An 18,657-nucleotide genomic window follows, 5' to 3' on the forward strand; every position below is an offset into this window, starting at 1 on the left:
GCCCGCGGAGGCCAGATGAGATTGCCTGGAAGAGGAATCATTGGCAACTATGAATCTCCATGCCGGTGCCTAGATTCTCAGTGCTCTTCTTAACCCCAGAGACATCTCTTTAGCCCCTAAAGTTAAACTGTAAACACATAACACAGCTAAATGTAAAACCTAAAACTATGAAACTTCTAGTTACAGGAGAAAAACTTCATGGTTCTTTATAAGGAAGACATTTCTAAGTATGGCTTCTAAAGCACAAAGAACCCACGCAGGCAGGAGACAGGTGAGAGCCCCGCTCAGGCTCAGCCGGGTCCAGTATCCAGTGTGCAGCATCATCATGAGTGCTGCAGTTTCAACTCAGTGCAGCACTGAGGAGGGAAGAGCGCAGGAGTTCAAGATCAGCCTGGGCTGCACAGCAAATCTGAAATGGGCCTGGGCTAAGTGAGACCTCAATTCAGCAGCAACAAAAACCCACAAGAACTTTTACTCTTGAAATAAATGAAAAACTAAAAGACAAGCCAGACAAAGTTTAAAAATCATCTCCACTGCGTTCTCTCCAGAGTTTAGAACTCTTAAGCATAAGAAGAAAATGGTCAATTTAAAACATGAGCCAAAGTCCTGAGAACAACTGAGGCAAGGTGAGTACAGGAACAGGTTCACCACCACTCATCAACTCAGCAGACGGGGAGCACAGAATCAACCGAACCTTCTTTACATGCTGCTGCGGACAAACACCACACACAGCCTCTCCTGGTTTCCCTCAGTGGGTTGAAATGAGAACACCGACTGAAGAAATCCTCATGGCATCTCTCCCATTACTCCAACAGAAAACCATTTCAAGTCTTCAAATTAAGAAATGAGTTAAACAAAGGAAAGCTGAACTTACAACACCCTCAGCAGTAAAAAGCAGCAAACCACTGCTAACACGAAATGAAAGTGAATGTCAAACACACCCAAGGAGACGAGCCAGTCTCAAACAGCTCCCTGTTGTATAGCTCCACTAATAAAACTGTGGAACTCAAGGTTGGGAGGTCAGGGATAAATTATAAAGGCAACAAATGCACAGAACTGGAGTGAATGAGTGTAAATTACCACAGAGGAGAGATGCCCAGACATAACCTCATAGCTTACTCTAAACTTGAGGGTGAAGACAAGCTTTCCCTAGGATGCTCCTGCATCCCAACTCCTGGCCTTCTGGCACTTGTCTCCATCTCCATCCAAGCCCGCTCTCCTTTACCTGAAGTCTACTTAGATCCCTTGCGTTACACTCTAGGATCACCTCCTGGGGAGGGAGAGGATCTCCCACCGGAGCTCCCCAGGGCTTTTCTCATCAGTGGGCTGTCTACCTACAAACTGTGCTGTGCTGTGCTACAAACTCCGTAGAAGGCTTCTGTTCTAGCCATGTTGCACCAACTTGCCTTGTAGTAACACTACGTTCTGTTTTCATTAAGCTGTGACCTATAGGTAAACAGTTTGTGAGACTGCATGGACCTTACTTTCAAACTTTCCTGTGAAAATATCAAACTGAAATAAACATTTGAAATAATACTTGGTTGTAAGATGAAGGTGTGTGTATGTCTCAGAGATATAAGCCTGAGTTAAAAAAACAAAAATTGTCTCAAAATATAGTACATGAAGTCCAAAAATTTACATATTTTTAGATAGTCTATGATTACATACCTTGACAGACGACCAAAACTGTCGTTGAAAAAATAAGTAAGGCCCAGAATTTTTATTTTCTAAGACGCTAAAAGAAAAATAAAGCACAATCAAATATTTTATAAGTAAATGCCACTTCATTCTGATCAATAAAAATGTCTACAAGTAACAGGATCAGAAAAAGAACTCAGCAGTGTGCAGCTGGAGTGAGGCTCTGGGACGAGTGCCAGCTTAGCATCCTCCTCAGAAGCAACACACGGTGGGAATGTAGAGAGGGAGAGTAAGGGCGATGGAGAGAGGGGGGGAGGGGACAGGGATAGGAGGAGAGGAGACAGAGAGAAGGAAAGAGGGAGATGCAAAAAGAGGGAAGGGAGGGGAAGGGAACGAGTCTGAAGGCTTGTGAAATCAAATATACCCAAGGAACCAAACAACAAACTCAATTTTAAGATACTACTTTAAGAACATTATTTGCTGTATTCTGTTCAAAACAATTCCTCCATCTCTCTGGGTAATTTTATACTACACAGGTACAGTTTATACATCAAGCCACCTTTATTTTTCTAATTTAGACCCTGAAAGCAAATATAGAATGTTGCACTTCATGTTCATATGGCTTACTTACTTTTTGGGATACAGGGGCATGAACACATCATCATCTAAAGTTCTTCTCATCCTCAATAAAAGTGCTTTAAGGTATACCTACAGAGTGAAAAGAATTACCTTTGAATTTGCAAAAAAATTTTAATACAATTCTACCAGATAATCTTTCAACAATTAGTAATCAATAGTCATTTACCAATTTTAAAATTCCAAATCTACTATATGAAAATTTAAAATCAACGTACTTTATTTCAAAATAAGGTTACCTGATATCCAACAATGATAAAAGACTTTCCCAATAAGAGTATCTGGTTATTTTTAAATGCACTATTTAAGCCCCAATTATCAATTATGAACTAATCTACTAGTTTTACTTTCTATTCTCCCCCAAAGTTTTTACTGGAATGTTTGGTAGAACCGGAAGTGGTCTATGCTACTGAGTAGACTAATGGCATCTTTCTTCCATGGAAATTTGTACAACTGAAAACTAACAGCTAACTGTACACACTTCAGGTTTTTACAGCCCAGATTACCTAACTAGGAGAATCAGCAGCCTGGCTGATTCGAAATAACCACTTATTCTCTTAAACTCTGGCTCAAAAGAAGAAAAAAAAAAAAAAAAAACCTTGCCAAGCATGGGACCTGAAGTACCTGTGTGTTTTTATTTTCTGCATTGACTACTGAGGGATAGCCATTTATTAATTTCATTGTGATTCCAACCATCCTTGAAGTCTGTGTTGTAGAAAAGGGATCCCACATGGTTTCAGCTATCACTATTAAGAAACAAAAGACAAGATGTTAAAATGTAGAAAAATGGCAGCTTACTTTTTTTAAAGATTTATTTATTATGTATACAGCATTCTGCCTGCATGTATACTTGCAGGCCAAAAGAGGGCACCAGATCTTATTACAGATGGTTGTGACCCACCATGTAGTTGCTGGGAATTGAACTCAGGTCCTCACTCTTAAGTGGATATTAGCCCAGAAGCTCAGAATCCTTCTTAGAAGGGGGAACAAAATACCCATGGAAGGAGTTACAAAGTTCGGAGCAGAGACTGAAGGAATGCCCATATAGAGACTGCCCCACTTGGGGATCCACCCCATAAACAACCACCAAACCAAGACACTATGGCTGATGCCAACAAGAGCTTACTGACAGGAGCCTGATATAGCTGACTCCTGAGAGGTGGGCGGAGTACAAGGTCCCCAATGAAGGAGCTAGAGAAAGGACCCAAGGTGCTGAAGGGGTCTGAAGCTCCATAGGAGCAACATCAATATGAACTAATCAGTACCCCCAGAGCTTCTTGGAACTAAACCACCAATCAAAGAAAACACATGGTGGAACTCGTGATTCTAGCTGTGTATGTAGCAGAGGATAGCCTAGTCGGTCATCAATGGGAGGAGAGGCCCTTGGTCCTGTGAAGGTTCTATACCCCAGTATAGGGGAATGCCAGGGCCAGGAAGAGGGAGTAGGTGGGTTGGGGAGCAGGGGGAGCGGGGAGAGTGGGGAGAGTATAGGGGATTTTCGAAGGGGAAACTAGGAAAGGGGATAACAGTTGAAATGTAAAGAAAGAAAGATCTAAGAAAAAAAAAGAAAAGAAAAATCAATACAATAACAACATAAAACTAACAGTATTAAAATAAAACACCTTTACTAGGTAAAAAAAAAAAAAGAAAGAAAATGAACTCAGGTCCTCTGGAAGGAAGAGAAGCCAGTGCTCTTAACCTCTGAGCTATCTCCACAGCTTACTTATAATGCCAGATAGTTCTTTGGTTATAAATACCAGTATTTATTTTGTACTTTACAACATAAACTTCAGAATTTGTCCATTTAAAAAAGGCCAGGGTTGGGCTGGTGAGATGGCTCAGTGGGTAAGAGCACCCGACTGCTCTTCCAAAGGTCCTGAGTTCAAATCCCAGCAACCACATGGTGGCTCATAACCATCCGTAACAAGATCTGACGCCCTCTTCTGGAGTGTCTGAAGACAGCTACAGTGTACTTACATATAATAATAAATAAATAAATAAAATAAAAAATAAAAAAAAAAAGGCCAGGGTTTAGTGAAGCCCTAGTGGCCTTCAGTCAGTATCAATGCTGGAGCTGTGGTGCCTCCACCGGCTGCTGGTCTTACAGAAGGGCAGCACTGTGTCTCATCATCCTTTGTCCTATTAATTAAGGATTCTGAGGGAGAAATGTGGAGAGGCAGCAGAACACTCTTACCCGTGTAACTCGTGAAAAGAGATAGGGAGCAGGTTCCTTCATCCCAGATCTTATCTACACAACCAAAATTTCTATTTAAATTTCACCTTTACTTGTTTTTTTAGTTTAAAATAGGTTCCTGTTTTATCAATTATCAATTATGAACTAATCTACTAGTTTTACTTTCTATTCTCCCCCAAAGTTTTTACTGGAATGTTTGATTGGTAGAACCGTTAGTGGTCTGTGCTACTGAGTAGACTAATGGCCTTCCATGAACAAAAGACATGTGTATGACTCCCTCAAAATATTCGGTTTGGCATCAAGCAATCTTGACTCTCTGAAACCAACCTATTGATCAAATACTGCTCCCAAGTGTAGGTCCCTACAAAGTGGCCTTCAAGCCTCAAGCTAATCCTTTTCTATCCTCTAACATCCTTGGACCAGGTGACACCTAACATTTGTTATATAACGTCTGCGATAAAATGCTCACTGGTCTAGGAACACTGAGCACATCTGAAAGTCCCATATGCTGAGCCCCCCACCGCCATGGCTACCTGTCAGCTTGGGAAGAATGACCTTCTCCACAATGGTGGGCAGCAGAGCAACATCAACGTCATCCTTCTCTTGCTCTCGTTCTTCACAACCATAAAACAGCAGAGATTCAAACCACAGCATAGTTTCAAAGTCACGACATTTTGCCTAAAACATATTACAAACATTACTCAAACATTTACAACTTTTGGAGGAGAGATTTTTAAAAAAAAACAAACAAAAAACCTTATTTAAAACAGATTTGTGAGCCGGGCGTGGTGGCGCATGCCTTTAATCCCAGCACTCGGAAGGCAGAGGCAGGCGAATTTCTGAGTGCGAGGCCAGCCTGGTCTACAGAGTGAGTTCCAGGACAGCCAGGGCTACACAGAGAAACCCTGTCTTGAAAAACCAAAACAAACAAACAAAAAAACAAAACAAAACAAAACAAAAAAACAACAACAAACCAGATTTGTGTCAGATACAGTTTATCTTAATGGATCATCAACTATGCTGTATCTCCCTTTGTAGCTTTTAATGTATAAAGTATCCAAATCCTGGGCCACACTGCTTTTGAACACTGGTAAGAACCACCCACCTCGAGAGGAGTCCAGGTGAGAAGCTGAAGTCTGATCAGGGGGTTGAACAGTTTTGGCAGACAAAGACCAATGTAAGCATCCTTATAGGACATGTAGTACTTTGAACGCCATGCTTCAAACTGTGCTTTAATGCAGTCAATTGAATAGAAACTCTCAAGGACATCTTCAAAAACTTTGCTAGACTCTTTCAAAATTCGATCTAGAACAGAATTTACAAACCAAGTTTAGAACAGCAGAATTGCACAACAGGACACTACCATGCTCACAGGCGCAGAACCGCAGCAGCAGGATACTACTGTGCTCACAGGACACAGCAGTTGACTCTTTTTCACTGGTGAAATGGCTCAGCAGAGAATGGTGCTCCAGCCCACGCCTAACTGCTTGAGAGCACTCTTCAGAACCCATATGCAGACAGGAGAACTGAACCCAAGTCTTTATGGGTGAAGTGTCATGATGTCTAGAGTGAGACACATGCACACACAAAGACAAGGAATGGCAGGAAGGTATCAGCATCTTCAATCTGGACCAATGCTGGACAGCATCACTCTTTCAAGTTTTCCCCATGTCCAAGATGTTCAATATAACACTGCTGGAAGTCAGGTGTGGCGAGACACACCTGTAATCGCATATTCAGGAAGCAGAGGCAAGAAGACCAGGAGGTCAAGGACATCCTTGAGTAGGTAACAAGTTCAAAGTGAGCTTGGGCACAAAATGAGTGGAATAGAGCCTGGGCTATGAATCCCTGTTTCAAAAATCCAAAAAGTCAGAGAAACTGGGCCTGGCAACACAGGAAAGCTGAGACAAGGATCACAAGTTCAAGATCAGGCTGCATAATTTAGACAAATTGTCTTAAAATGTATTTTTAAAAGGCTGAGACTATATAGCTCAGTAGAACTTAAATTTAATTCCTAGCGCACCTCAGTGGGGTGGAGTGGGGGATGAAGGAAATCATAGCTGAATAAGGTTCTCTAATAGTCTATTCTCAATATAATTCCAAATGAGCACAGCCAGTGGGAGGAAGGGAGCTTCCTTAGGGAGCACTCTAGAAAGGCCCAGCATAGACTTGTAGCAACTGTTACTCTCCACTACTCTCCAGGAGGTTCTTTCCAGGCTGAGAGCTAGCTTACTACAGCCTTAACTTTCAGACCAGACGGCTTCAGTAGAGAGGACCACAGGCTCCAGGACATGGTTCTGTCCCTTTAAAATTCCAGTTCTGAAGACTAAAATCACTATACAAGTATTGATTAAATCTCCAAAGTGTTGACTCTAGTTTTGAAAACTGTAAGTCAGAGAAAAAAAAAAGGATATAAAATAGCACCTCACTTACTTACTGCAGAAGACATAAAAATTCTGACCATTGTATAATTAAAGGCCACAAGAACAAGAGCTCTTACCAAGAACTCACTTCCTGAGACTCCACGGTGGGTGAAGGAGAGGACAACTCCCTGAAATGCCTCTGGCCTCCACAGCCCAAGTTGGAATGCAGCCACACCCACAAATAAATAAATAAATGTGTATTTTAAAAAGTTTTTAGTAAAAAGTAGAATTTTTTAAAAAGCACACCCATGTAGAGAACAATTTGATAAGTCTCATTTCCAAATAAAAGTCTAACCTTTCTCCAGATTGAAATTAGTAATATCTGTAGATGTCTCTTCATCATCACTGGACAGGCCTTCCAGGTGATCTGCCATCTGACCGGTTTGCTCTCTGGCTTGCCTACGGCGAGTCCTAGATAACAAAGACTGATTTGTGAATTTAACTAAGGGATTCCAGCTTTCCTAGTAAGACACAGCCAGTATTTTCAGAATCACCTCCTGGCTTCCCGCTCTGCAATCCGACGTTTTGCATGTTCTTGATAAAGTGCCCGATCACGTCCAAAGGAATCAAGATTTGGTGCCATCAAAGCTTTATCTGTAAAACAACAAATAATTAAAATTAACAGTCTTCCTTCAACCATCATGAGGAAAGAATCTGCACAGAACAAGCCATTAATAGACTGCTTGCTAATCCTAACAGCAAGATTCTGCAATGACTGGTAAACTAGACAGGTTTTAGTATAGAACAAATCTTGGAATTATTGAGTTTCCATGAGAAGAAGTAGAAGTATTAAAACAACAATTTCTAAGAGCACACAACTACTGCTGGGCTTACCGTTTGTCTAAACAATAGGACTAGCTGATCCTATTAAAATCAACAAACAAGTGAAAAGCTACATTCCCCATGCAAAGGAAACACAGTGTTTTCGTGAAGGAGTCTGAATGGTGCATGAAGACAGCAGAGAAACATGGGAAGACCTCGAAGCTCTGAGGCCAAGGCAACTCCTAGCCTATGGAGTTTCAAGTTTATTGAAATACTACTCTCAGGGCAGGCATCACTGGACACTCTGCATAGGGAAACCTCTCCCGTTTGTGGAGTAGGAAACTCTTCACACCGCATGTCCTGGCCCCCTCTCAGCTCTCCTGAGGACTCATGCTCTACCGTTAGCTTTCAAGTCCCTTCTGCTTACATTTGTATTCCAGCATCATAGTTTTAGCTTCAAAGAAGTGGTTCTTGTTATTTCCTTCACAGCACCCCACCCTGGGCCTTACCTAGGCTAAGGACACAGGTCAGCTGGCAGGGCTTGCCTGCATGTAGGAAGCCCAAGATTCAGTCTGCAGCACCACATCTAAGGGGGGGCGGGGGGAAGGACCTCATAAACTATCTCCCTGAAGCTATAAATTAGGTCTGGAGTCCCCTACTGTTTCCTCGGTCTCCTTGGCCTATTACTACTATTGGCCTTTCTGGTGATTATTAAGTGCTCATTCACGTAAAAGGCATAAGATCGGGGGCAGGAAGGATGGCTCAGCAGTTAAAAGTGTATACTACTCTTAGAGAAGACCAAAGTTTAGGTCCCAGTACCCACACTGGGATGTTAACAATACTCCAGCTATATATATATATGTCTCTGACCTTCAAGGGTACCTGCACTCACTGCACATACTCACACACAGACACACCCAAATCCACATAAATTTAAAAACAGCAACAAAACTTTTTTAAAAAGAAAAGCAAATATGGACTCTCCCTGCATATATGTGAAAACTAAGAGGTGTCTCCCTTACACCCCTGATACAATGACAACTCTTTTAGAGACTCCGGATGTCAGCAACTCTACAAATCTGCTTAGAGTAGAGCATTTCTATCTAAGACATTCTGGAAAATACTAATTAGTGAAAAGTAAAACAAAAACCAGGGAACTGGCAGGTGGCATAAACTCACAAAACGAATGGTGCCACTTAAAGCTCGTGCAGATTTTTCACGTAGATTTTTGCTACTGAAATGAGCAACAGGAAAACAAGCCCTAAATTCTGTTCTGCATATCTCCAAACAACTCTACAGCTCACAATTCTTTATTTTTTCCTTAAATAGCTGATATTAAATGAGAAACAAACAAACAAAAAAAATCAAAGCATGGCTTCCTTTATGCCTGTTAAAACTATGCAAATAAGAGCTTACAATTAAACAGATAAAGATGACACTGTCCTTTTAAAAAGGAACATCGAATTGATTCATGCTTCATAATTTCCTTTAAATCTTTTGTCAACTATATCCCTCAAAAATAATGGGGTTTTTTTTTGGTTTTGTTTTTTTACTTTTCTTTCAATACTTCCCATTTTCAATCTAGTTAACACGCATCATATAACTATCACTTCGAATACACAGCCTCATACTATGAAGAATACATTATACACAGTGAGGACAGTGAATGTGTTACAGAGCTCACACCACTAAACTTAAAAGGAAGTTACTTCCTCTAGATGTACAATGGTTACCTGTAATCTGCCCCCGAAATCTGGCTCTGGATCAAAAGTGATCTGGGAGGGATGCATTAGTCATTTAGGTGCCCAAGGTCAATGATGCCACTTAAAACGTTTACAGCAAAACCAGGTCAAAGCCATTCATGTGGCTTTACAGCTGAATCTGCAGGGGGCAGGTCTGAGTGCCACAGTACTTTCTCTTTGTGCCTCTCTCACACCCATCAGACAAACAGGAGAATGCTTCTTCCCATGGATCCAATAGCTGACTGGGAAGACAGGGTATGTCCTGTTCTAAGAACACAACAACGCTCCTTTATCAATCATGGAGCAGTTGTTTAACATGCAGATTTCTGGATAGGAAGGACCTAGGAAGAATCTCCTGGTATGGGACCGGAAGATCTGCATTTTAAATGAGCACATCAGATACATATGGAGTATGATACACATGGAGATTGCTAACACAGGAACAAAGAAAGGACAAAAGAAACCACCAGGAACCCGCACTAAGAAAATTCCCACCAGACCACCCAAGACTATGTATGGCGATGAGGGAAATGGAATTAAAAGGGTTTCTAAGGTGTCTGGCTAAAGAATCTCAACCACAGGAATTGAAAAAGTTGCCAATTAATTTGTGTTTTTTTTTTCATAATTCATGTCATAAGTAACAAAAAATTTCTATAATTTTCACAAAATGTAAAGAACTGTATATATACAATATGCAATACACAGCAAACTAGGAAGAAAGCACATTTAAGAAGAAATACAAAAGCATTTGCTTTACCCAGGGGTGGCAACAACTGCTCAGGTTCCGAAGCTACCACAGGCCACACGACACAAGCTCCTCCCTGCTCCCTCCCCAAGCTCCCAAGTCCCTAAGCTCAGTATCTCCTGCTGTCATCCAAACAGTATTCATATCAGTGTCAGGAACAGAATGCAACTGGGGTGGGGTAGGCTGTCAATTAGGGCCAAAGAGACAGTGGCTTTAGGATAAATGCTGGTCCTGTGTTTGTCTGCTCTAAAGGCTGACTGAAAAGCACATCCAGGGGAGAGCAGACTGACAGAAAGAATATTAGTACAGTAGTGGGCTGCTTGGTTAGGTCATACTTTCTTAAACATAACCCAAGTACATGCGTTACAGTTTTTACCTAACTTATGAACAAGGAAAATTCTAAAAGAAAAAGGTCTGTAATTTTCAATTAGGCTGCACTAAGTAAACAAGGTTGTTTAATGAAAAATAAAAACCTTCAAGATGGACTGACTTGAATGGCTTGAAAACTCCGAAGATTCATCTTTAATATCATCTTGTCGTCTTTGGACAAGGCGGGAAGCTCGCTGTTTGTACAGCTGATGTATTGCTGATTCAAGTTCATTAATCAGTGGCACCTGTAAAAATACAACACACTCCGTAACACCAAACTCCTCAGCCGCGGACTCATCTGAGGGTTCCATGCTATGTCCGGTTTTCTGAGAAAGTACTCTCTCTATGGACAAAATAAGCAGGAGTCCCCAACAAGAGCAGAACAGCAAGTCACTCTGTAAGGAAGCAACACTTCTTGAACCCATGTGCCAAGCTAAATGTCCAGTGCCTGGTTATCGGAGCATAAGTTACCTTAGTAAATGTAACGTAATGTGATAATAAGAAGTAGAGATGTCAGGCTCTTAGTGCTTTATCGTCAGAGAAAATGTGAGTATTTATTTATACGTTCATATTTTAATTTTCCAGCAACATGATCCACATGACAGATTTTGTAGGTTTCTCTTTCTGTTTTGAAGATGAAGTCTATGTAGTGTCCTCTGATCTAAAACTCACTATGAGCCCTAGCTGGTTTGCTGCCTCTCCCTCCTGAATGCTGCAATTCCAGGCACATAGCACATTTAGTAAGCTTCCTGGTTTAAATAATCATTGTGCTATTAACTGTCCAATTTTAAGTTGTTCAAGCCTCTCACTCATATAAAGTACCCTACAATAATGTTACACTGTTCTACAATGTTATTGTACATTTTACAATTAAACTAAAAAGGTAAATAAATTTTTAACTATCGCTAACCAGTCTGAAATCAAACTCTGAAATTTCTCTTCCTAGTAAATGTTTGAGTTTTTATTTTATAATAAAATCTTCAAATGAATTACCAAGTTTCAAAGTGACAAAACTCTTCCAATTTATACACCTATCTAGTTTATTTAGTACAAAAAGAATACAAAGACGACTGAACATGGCATCTAAGTTTTCAAAAGCCAGAACACCTTCTTTATAAATATCTTACTAAGCAACCAAATGCTATGAAACTTTCACAAAACACAAAGGACCACTACACATACCCAAGGAAACCAGAAATTCTTGTTTCCTGGTAGTTAATAAATGGGAAAAGACACTAATTGGAGTTTGAGAAAATTGGCAGCAAGTGTTACAGCAGCTTCCTGAACTGGACAGACTGTAACTGGGAAACAGAAAAGCCAGGTGGGATCCAGGGGTGACTGGAAGAAAGTGGTTTTACATTCTTGCAGGATTCCATTGCCAAAGGAGCAAATGTTCCAAGAAATGTTCTTTAATATGCTACACCATGGGCAAACATGTTCAAAATCAGCAATGACTATTCTGTAGTCCAACGTCACTATCTAATGTGAAATGCTTATTTCCCAGTAACTGTTGTTATCACTGGGGCTTAGACGGCTAATCTACATCCGGGTGACCTCCTTTTTAAAATCCTGCAAGAGTAAATTCAAAGGTAGTGAAGCTGTATCTTTTTCATCATAGATAAAACGTTCCCTACAGTGCTCAAGCCTGTGCTGGCATCCTAAAGAACTATCTGATTTAGGAACTTAGGACTGTCTTTTAAGACAACTCTGGGAACTAGAGCTTAAAATTCAATTTTAGCTCTCTTTGGAAGTTCACAACACTGACTTGTCTAAAGTCTGCCATGCCAGTTTCTTTAGCCTCTCCAAACTACAAACCACCACGATTAGTTTATTCAGGAGCAAAGGTAAAATCAAAGTCACAACATGATGCCTGCAAGGGAAACTAAGCTGTGGAAGTTAAAATGACCAACAGACAATTTAAGTTTAAAACTAACTTCACAAAGAGGAGAAAAAGGAATGTTTAACTTACTCTGAAAGAACATTTCAGCATAACTGAACATAACATTCATACCTATCCAGTTCTCCCTATTTTAAAATTTTTATCTTCAAATATCATTAAGGATGACAGCACATGACATTTTCATCAGAAGCACAGACAACTGACTGCATGCATGTGAAGATGTAAGAAGGAAGTACACATCTCTGAAATATAGGACTATCTGCTCCTTCTACTGAAAATATTTTCGATATGTCAGGGTTCAGATCTGCTACAAAAATATCTAAGTGTCTCTACGGCCAACTAGGCTACCTGAAGTAGACTTCTCCATGAACACAGTGTACAGAAGAGGAAGCACACCAACGAATCAGCAACAGACACTGTGTCCTAACTCTTCTTAATCCAGGGACAGTATAATCTAACTTTATATATTTTAGCACAGTATTTGCATTTCTGAGTGCTTACATTTAAAGCAAAAGCCAAAACACCTAAAGAATCAGGTGCAAGAGACCATTTCCAAACATACAGCACTGCCTCAGGAAAGGGCCTTATTCTGGCTGCCTCTGCCATGTAGGTCCTACTTCCAATCTTGCTCAAACAGCTAAACTCATGATTCCTCCCTGGCCCCGAGCAACTGACCTGCCACAAGGAATATCACAGCTGCAGTGTATCGGGACAGATAATATTCCAAACCTTGCTAAGTGCTAGAGAGGCTATGATGAGTGTACCATCCCAAATCTGACCACACACAACTCAACTAAGACCCATCAGAAAAGCAAGTCTAACTGTACGTTTGTTAACCTTTAGCTTTATTGTATTGAAGCGAACATCCAGCTAAACTTTATATAGAGTCTACCAAAACAAAAATCCTAGTTAATGATAAAGAAAAATGTGTCTTCCTATCCAAGATTCTGAGAAAAAATAAGAACCATAATGTTAACATTTTGTAAAGCTAAGGTGAAGTACACCAATGCTATAGACCAGCCCATCAAGCTAGTCATCTATCATTCCTTTAGTTCTATTTATGATCATGTGTATGCCAGCATGTGTGGAGTGCTGGTGCCACAGCCTGTGTGTGGAGGTGAGAGGACACCTACGTGGAAGGAAGGCCCACTCTCTCCTTCATTTTACAGAGGTGCTTCAACAGCAAGCACCTTTACCTGCTCAGCCATCTTGCCGCTCTTTCTCCCACTTTTTAAATTTTAAATTATTACTGTACGTGTCTGTGCATGACATATATGGAGTATTATCTTAAAACAAACAAACAGGAAGTTACTTGAGAAGTCAGCATATGCAACTAATTTTTAAATATATTAAAAAAATTTGTCAATTGTCACACTAAAGCAGTGAATTCAGAAATGAGAAATGGTCAAGGAATAAAAACATGATAATGAATAGCTTCTGAAATGAATGAATCATTGGCTTAGATAACAGAAATACCACCATAAAAAGTGGAACTAGCTAGCAAAAACTTGTCATGTACTGCACTATTTATAAATGTTTACAATTACTGAAAAATAGTATAAAAATGAAATTAGACCTGAACCATAAAAACAAAACTCTATTAGGTAAATCCCTTTCATCTATCAACTCAGTGCAGGCCAGTAAACTAACCTGATACTGAGACAAGACTTTTCAGAGTCTATAAACGTGCATTCTGAGTCAGTCTCTTTTTGTTTGGATGAAGTACTGTTGTCCTCAATTAATGATATAAAGAAAATGAAACATGCCTTCAGCACTTCTAAAAGCTGAGTATATTGTTTTCTGAGAATGTCAAGATGCTCTAGGAAAGGCCATCTAGGTCTCCCTATTTTTGCCTTATTCAAAGAGATTATTATTTTTGCATTCTTACCTTTTCACTGAAACACTCAAGCAAGTCTTGGACATACCCTCGCATTTCTTGCAAAAATTTATACCGTTCACCAATACCCCCAGAAGACCCTTCTAATCTCTCAATAGCCCTGGTGGAGTCCACTCGGCTTTGCAGATGTTTTTCATGCTGCTGTCGATTGGTTTTGTGCAATTCTTTCATGGAGTCCAACCTTAAGAACACAAGAGGATAAATATAACACATTTACACCTAGAATTCAATGTTGCCAGGACTCTTGCAATACTATAATGCATTTTAGTTCTATTACTAGAACACGAAAATATTCGGAATGTGTCTTTCTGTCTGTACTGCTTTTCTTATAAAAATAAAATAAAATAAAATAAAAAAATAAATTTAAAAAGGCAGTTTACAGACTTCAATAGTTATTTGGTGGGCTAACCAAAATCTCCTGCTTTGGGTCTCCCCCCATCTCTTGACTACACTTTCAGAGTCCGGAGGTGAAAACTCAGCACTGTCTTCCACAAGCTCGTGGAGTGTCATTTTAATAACTTTGAGGCTTCCACAGAAGTAATCCAAGAAGGTAGCAGAGCAAAGCAGGAAGTCATCTTCTGTTTAGCTTTTGGAGGTGGGCCAGTGAGTCTTCTTTGCCGGCATGCTGCATCTGCCACCCCAGACTACAGGGTGCCTGAGGGACCAGAAAGCTAGCAGACAGGTCTTTAAGAAGTTGATCTGCCCTACCTGTCTTTAAGCTGTTTCTTTACCAAATCAATAGTAACGGGAGCCATCTCATTACTGGGAGTTTTGAAAGGGACTGTATTATCTGTTTTTTGAGACTTGGCATCTGATGATCCATAGGCTGTGTAACTATAAGGTATGCCATAGGATGCACCATAAGGCATTGTCTGGTAAGTATTCTGGTAGTACATATTCACTTCAGTGGGCTGACTTGCTTGAACCTGAAAAAAAAGGATATATGAGTAAACTAATTTTAAAGATAAATAAATTTTAAAAATAAATTTTGTTATGAACAAAAGCAAACAACAGCAAAAGTTATACCTACTTCCCACACAGGAATTAAGATAGTAACTACAATATTCTTCAAAACCAAATAAACATATGGTCGTATAAATTCCTAGGTCCTGGTAAAATCACTGATTTTATTTCTAATGATTTTCAGAATAAGTCTCTCAGAGTTTAGAAATGGAAATAAATGTATGATCCAGATAACACTATGAGGATAAGTGACTTAGTTCACAACTAGGACTCTTTCGGCTACTCCAAGGTTCCCCAGGCTGCTCCCAACACTACAAACAAGAATGCTCATATCATGCAACTTCCTCCATGCTGCTACAGAACACATCACTGGAACTACTTTGCCAGATATTCTTTATCAATCTCATTTTTTGCATACCTGGGAAACCCATCTTCAAAATTAAAACATCAACAACAAGAACACAAACATTTGGTTCAAGGTAGAATTCTCAAGCTGCGCATGTGACAGAATCACCTAGGAAACTTGCTAAGCGAGTGCTGGGCCCCAGCCCCACATTCTGACCCCACTGTGCTTCTGTAATGGCTTCCAGTTCCTGCTGCTGAAGGACCAGCTGAGAAACTGGACAATGGTCCTCCATTCTGACTATAGAAAGCAAACTCTGACACAGTTTCTTCTACAGCCCTGATGACTACATGACCACATGCCAATTCACCCATGACAGCCAACTGAGTGGCAAAGGCTCGCTGTGGTCCACTCCACGCTAACAACAAAAGCCTGTCTACCTGTTCTCGGCCAGCAGCCCATCTTCTTACCTGAGGGATGTTAATTCCTTTTCTAATCTGCTCCTGCTCCCAGCGGCTGAGCTCCTCGTCTTGCTCTCCAGTTACTAACGCATCATCGTCACTCCCCTCAATACCTGGGGCCAGAACAAGAGAAATCAACATCCAACAGCAGGAACGAGGCGGCCCTGAGCTCTTCTCAAGAACACAAATCCTCATCTTGCTAACACGTCTGCTTTGATCTGGTTGATTCTCCTGACTTTGCCTGTTTTAGTGATGGCACCTTCTGTAATGCTAAGATAGTACTTAATGTTTCACTTACAATCTTTGGTTTCTTAATTTCTTTAAGCTTGACATCACTCTACAAAGGGAAGCACAGTATGTATGGCTTAGGAATAGAGAGTAACATAAATTTATGTACAGAAAGTCCTTACTACTCGCGACCCTGAACTGCTGAAGACATACGAGCTGTGGAACATCCTCATACTCTGGCGAGAACAGTTAACACGTAGCTGTTCCAGTGTGGGGTCGTCTAATGCAGCACAGTGCGCCTGCTGTCAAGTTCAGCAAGTTACCTATCTCCTCAGCGATCTTTTGTCTTTGTGACTTTTCCTTCACAGAAAAAACGATCCGGCGCTTCTCATCATCGTCCTCATCGTCGCTGGCATCATTCTCGTCCTCCCGGACGAGGCGGCCTTTACCAGGCTCACTGTCGTGGGGAGTGAAGTCTCCCAGCTCCCGGGCCAGTTGTCGCTTCTTTCTTGCAGCATGTATGAAAGCTGCATCTGGGATTTCTCCTAGAAACAAATGATCAGAATGATAAAAAACACACGTACCTGGGGTACTTTCTTAAAAACAGCAAGAATACAATAATCCAAGATAGTCTTGTCAGCATGGTACTTAACCCTGGCTCCTGGTGCCTCTTTCTAAACTCTACATGCAATCCAACTGATGAACTGTTGACGAATGTGTCACAATTTCCTCAGCCCAGCAGAGACATCTTTCCCGAGACATTCATTTCTGGTCCTGTCACCCACATCAGGTAGCTCCCACCCACCTGTAGCTCTAGCTCCAGAGAAACCAACATACTCTTCAGCCTCCTCAGGATCTTGCACTTACATAAACATACCCATACAGATACGCCATACACAGAACATTTTTAAAGTATTTTTTAAGTAATAAGAAACTTTGGAAAACTAAAAAACTTTTGGTCCTTTTATTTTCTACATTTGCAAATATAGGAACAACATGCCTTACAAAGACATCCTCATTACAAGCATCACTCTGTTGCAGGGCCCTGAGGGCGAGGATCCAGGCCATCCTCGAGTAAGCACTCACCTGGGCGGAGCACGTTCAGGGAAGACAGAGCATTGGAGAAGGCGCCCCCGGCCTTGGGCTTCTCCTCCTCCTTCTCGCTCTCCATGTCCATCTCATCCTCACCGTGCTCGCTGACGACAACTCCATCTTCTGGGTTTGTGTCCTTAGCATGACACGTTTTGTCCAGAGGCTGGTCACCTGCAGTTTTGAAAAGACCAATTAAGATATACTTAAAGCAGAAAGTCATAAACCATCAAGGCACTTCTTATTAAATCTTGAGCTCAGTCCACTAAAACTGACTTCACTTCTGTAAGAACAGAAAGTGCTCTGAACTGGCAAGCCACCTCTGCACTGCCTGCTTACATGCTTTTAACTCATTTTCTACTTTACATGGGCACTGGACTAAACACTATACCCATTTATGACAGTCTTCTGTTGAGAGCCAAATATTTGGTGGTTGAATGACTGTACAAATATCACTTTTCATCTATCATCAGGGTGAAGAGACCCCAATAATTACATCTACGCTGTGCGAGCCTGACCCTGTCACAACTCAACATTTAAGTATGCACCATGAACACAGCAAACCTGCTATATCTGTGAACCCAGAAGTGAAACAGAGACAAATTATAGATTATAGGACACTAGGACTATTGACTGGGAGGAAGCTCTGGAATGGCCACATTCTAACATGTAGACAGAGTTCTCAATATCAGTTCCAGTCTGAGTTGAAGGCTGACTTAAGAATACATTCCCACTGTGAGTATTTATCTTTGTAATAAACTGTTCTAGGTCTATAACACTTCCAATTAACTTAATCTCTGCTATTACTTGTTTTGACCTTGGCCCACTGACCTTGATAATGCTTTTCCTGGGTGCACTGAGTACAAATGAAAGAGGAGAGCGAAACTTCCTTCTAAAGGGAAAGACTGTTTCCTGAGTGGGTCACTTTCCCATGTCCTCCTCCTCAGACGGTGCCCTTCCTACACACAGCAGTCCTGGGCTAGGAACTCTCAGACCATCCTCTTTCTGATTTGTCAGGGTGTTGTTCTTTAAAGCACAACCTTACCTTGCTAGTTACCAACTTCCCTGTTAAGTGCATGTGAAGCCAAAGTCTTTACAAATCAGTTTAGTCACATGGCTAGATGAAGTACCTTTTTATTTATTTATTTATTTTTAGTATAGAATAGAGCCGGGTGTGGTGGTGCACACCTTTAATCCCAGCACTCAGGAGGCAGAGGCAGAGGCAGAGGCAGAGGCAGAGGCAGAGGCAGAGGCAGAGGCAGAGGCA

The 18,657-nt window shown here is 40.9% G+C and overlaps 1 protein-coding gene across 2 annotated transcripts in view; it reads right to left on the bottom strand.

The window, feature by feature from the left end:
* The window catches only part of Paxbp1 (PAX3 and PAX7 binding protein 1), a 30,561-nt gene that overhangs the window by 6,354 nt on the left and 5,550 nt on the right, over positions 1 to 18,657 (bottom strand). For both annotated transcript variants that reach the window (XM_029544357.1, XM_021209247.1), the window contains exons 3-15: positions 17,388 to 17,564; positions 16,625 to 16,846; positions 16,083 to 16,186; positions 15,015 to 15,232; positions 14,298 to 14,487; positions 10,631 to 10,754; positions 7,386 to 7,485; positions 7,187 to 7,302; positions 5,574 to 5,773; positions 5,002 to 5,146; positions 2,899 to 3,020; positions 2,270 to 2,346; positions 1,669 to 1,735 (exon numbers count right to left, since the gene is read on the bottom strand). In XM_029544357.1, coding sequence (XP_029400217.1) covers positions 1,669 to 1,735; positions 2,270 to 2,346; positions 2,899 to 3,020; positions 5,002 to 5,146; positions 5,574 to 5,773; positions 7,187 to 7,302; positions 7,386 to 7,485; positions 10,631 to 10,754; positions 14,298 to 14,487; positions 15,015 to 15,232; positions 16,083 to 16,186; positions 16,625 to 16,846; positions 17,388 to 17,564 — 1,862 coding nt within the window. The remainder of the gene's footprint in view (positions 1 to 1,668; positions 1,736 to 2,269; positions 2,347 to 2,898; positions 3,021 to 5,001; positions 5,147 to 5,573; positions 5,774 to 7,186; positions 7,303 to 7,385; positions 7,486 to 10,630; positions 10,755 to 14,297; positions 14,488 to 15,014; positions 15,233 to 16,082; positions 16,187 to 16,624; positions 16,847 to 17,387; positions 17,565 to 18,657) is intronic.

The sequence above is a fragment of the Mus pahari genome, chromosome 12 (genome assembly GCF_900095145.1).
Source record: "Mus pahari chromosome 12, PAHARI_EIJ_v1.1, whole genome shotgun sequence".
NCBI classification, from domain to species: Eukaryota; Metazoa; Chordata; class Mammalia; order Rodentia; family Muridae; genus Mus; species Mus pahari.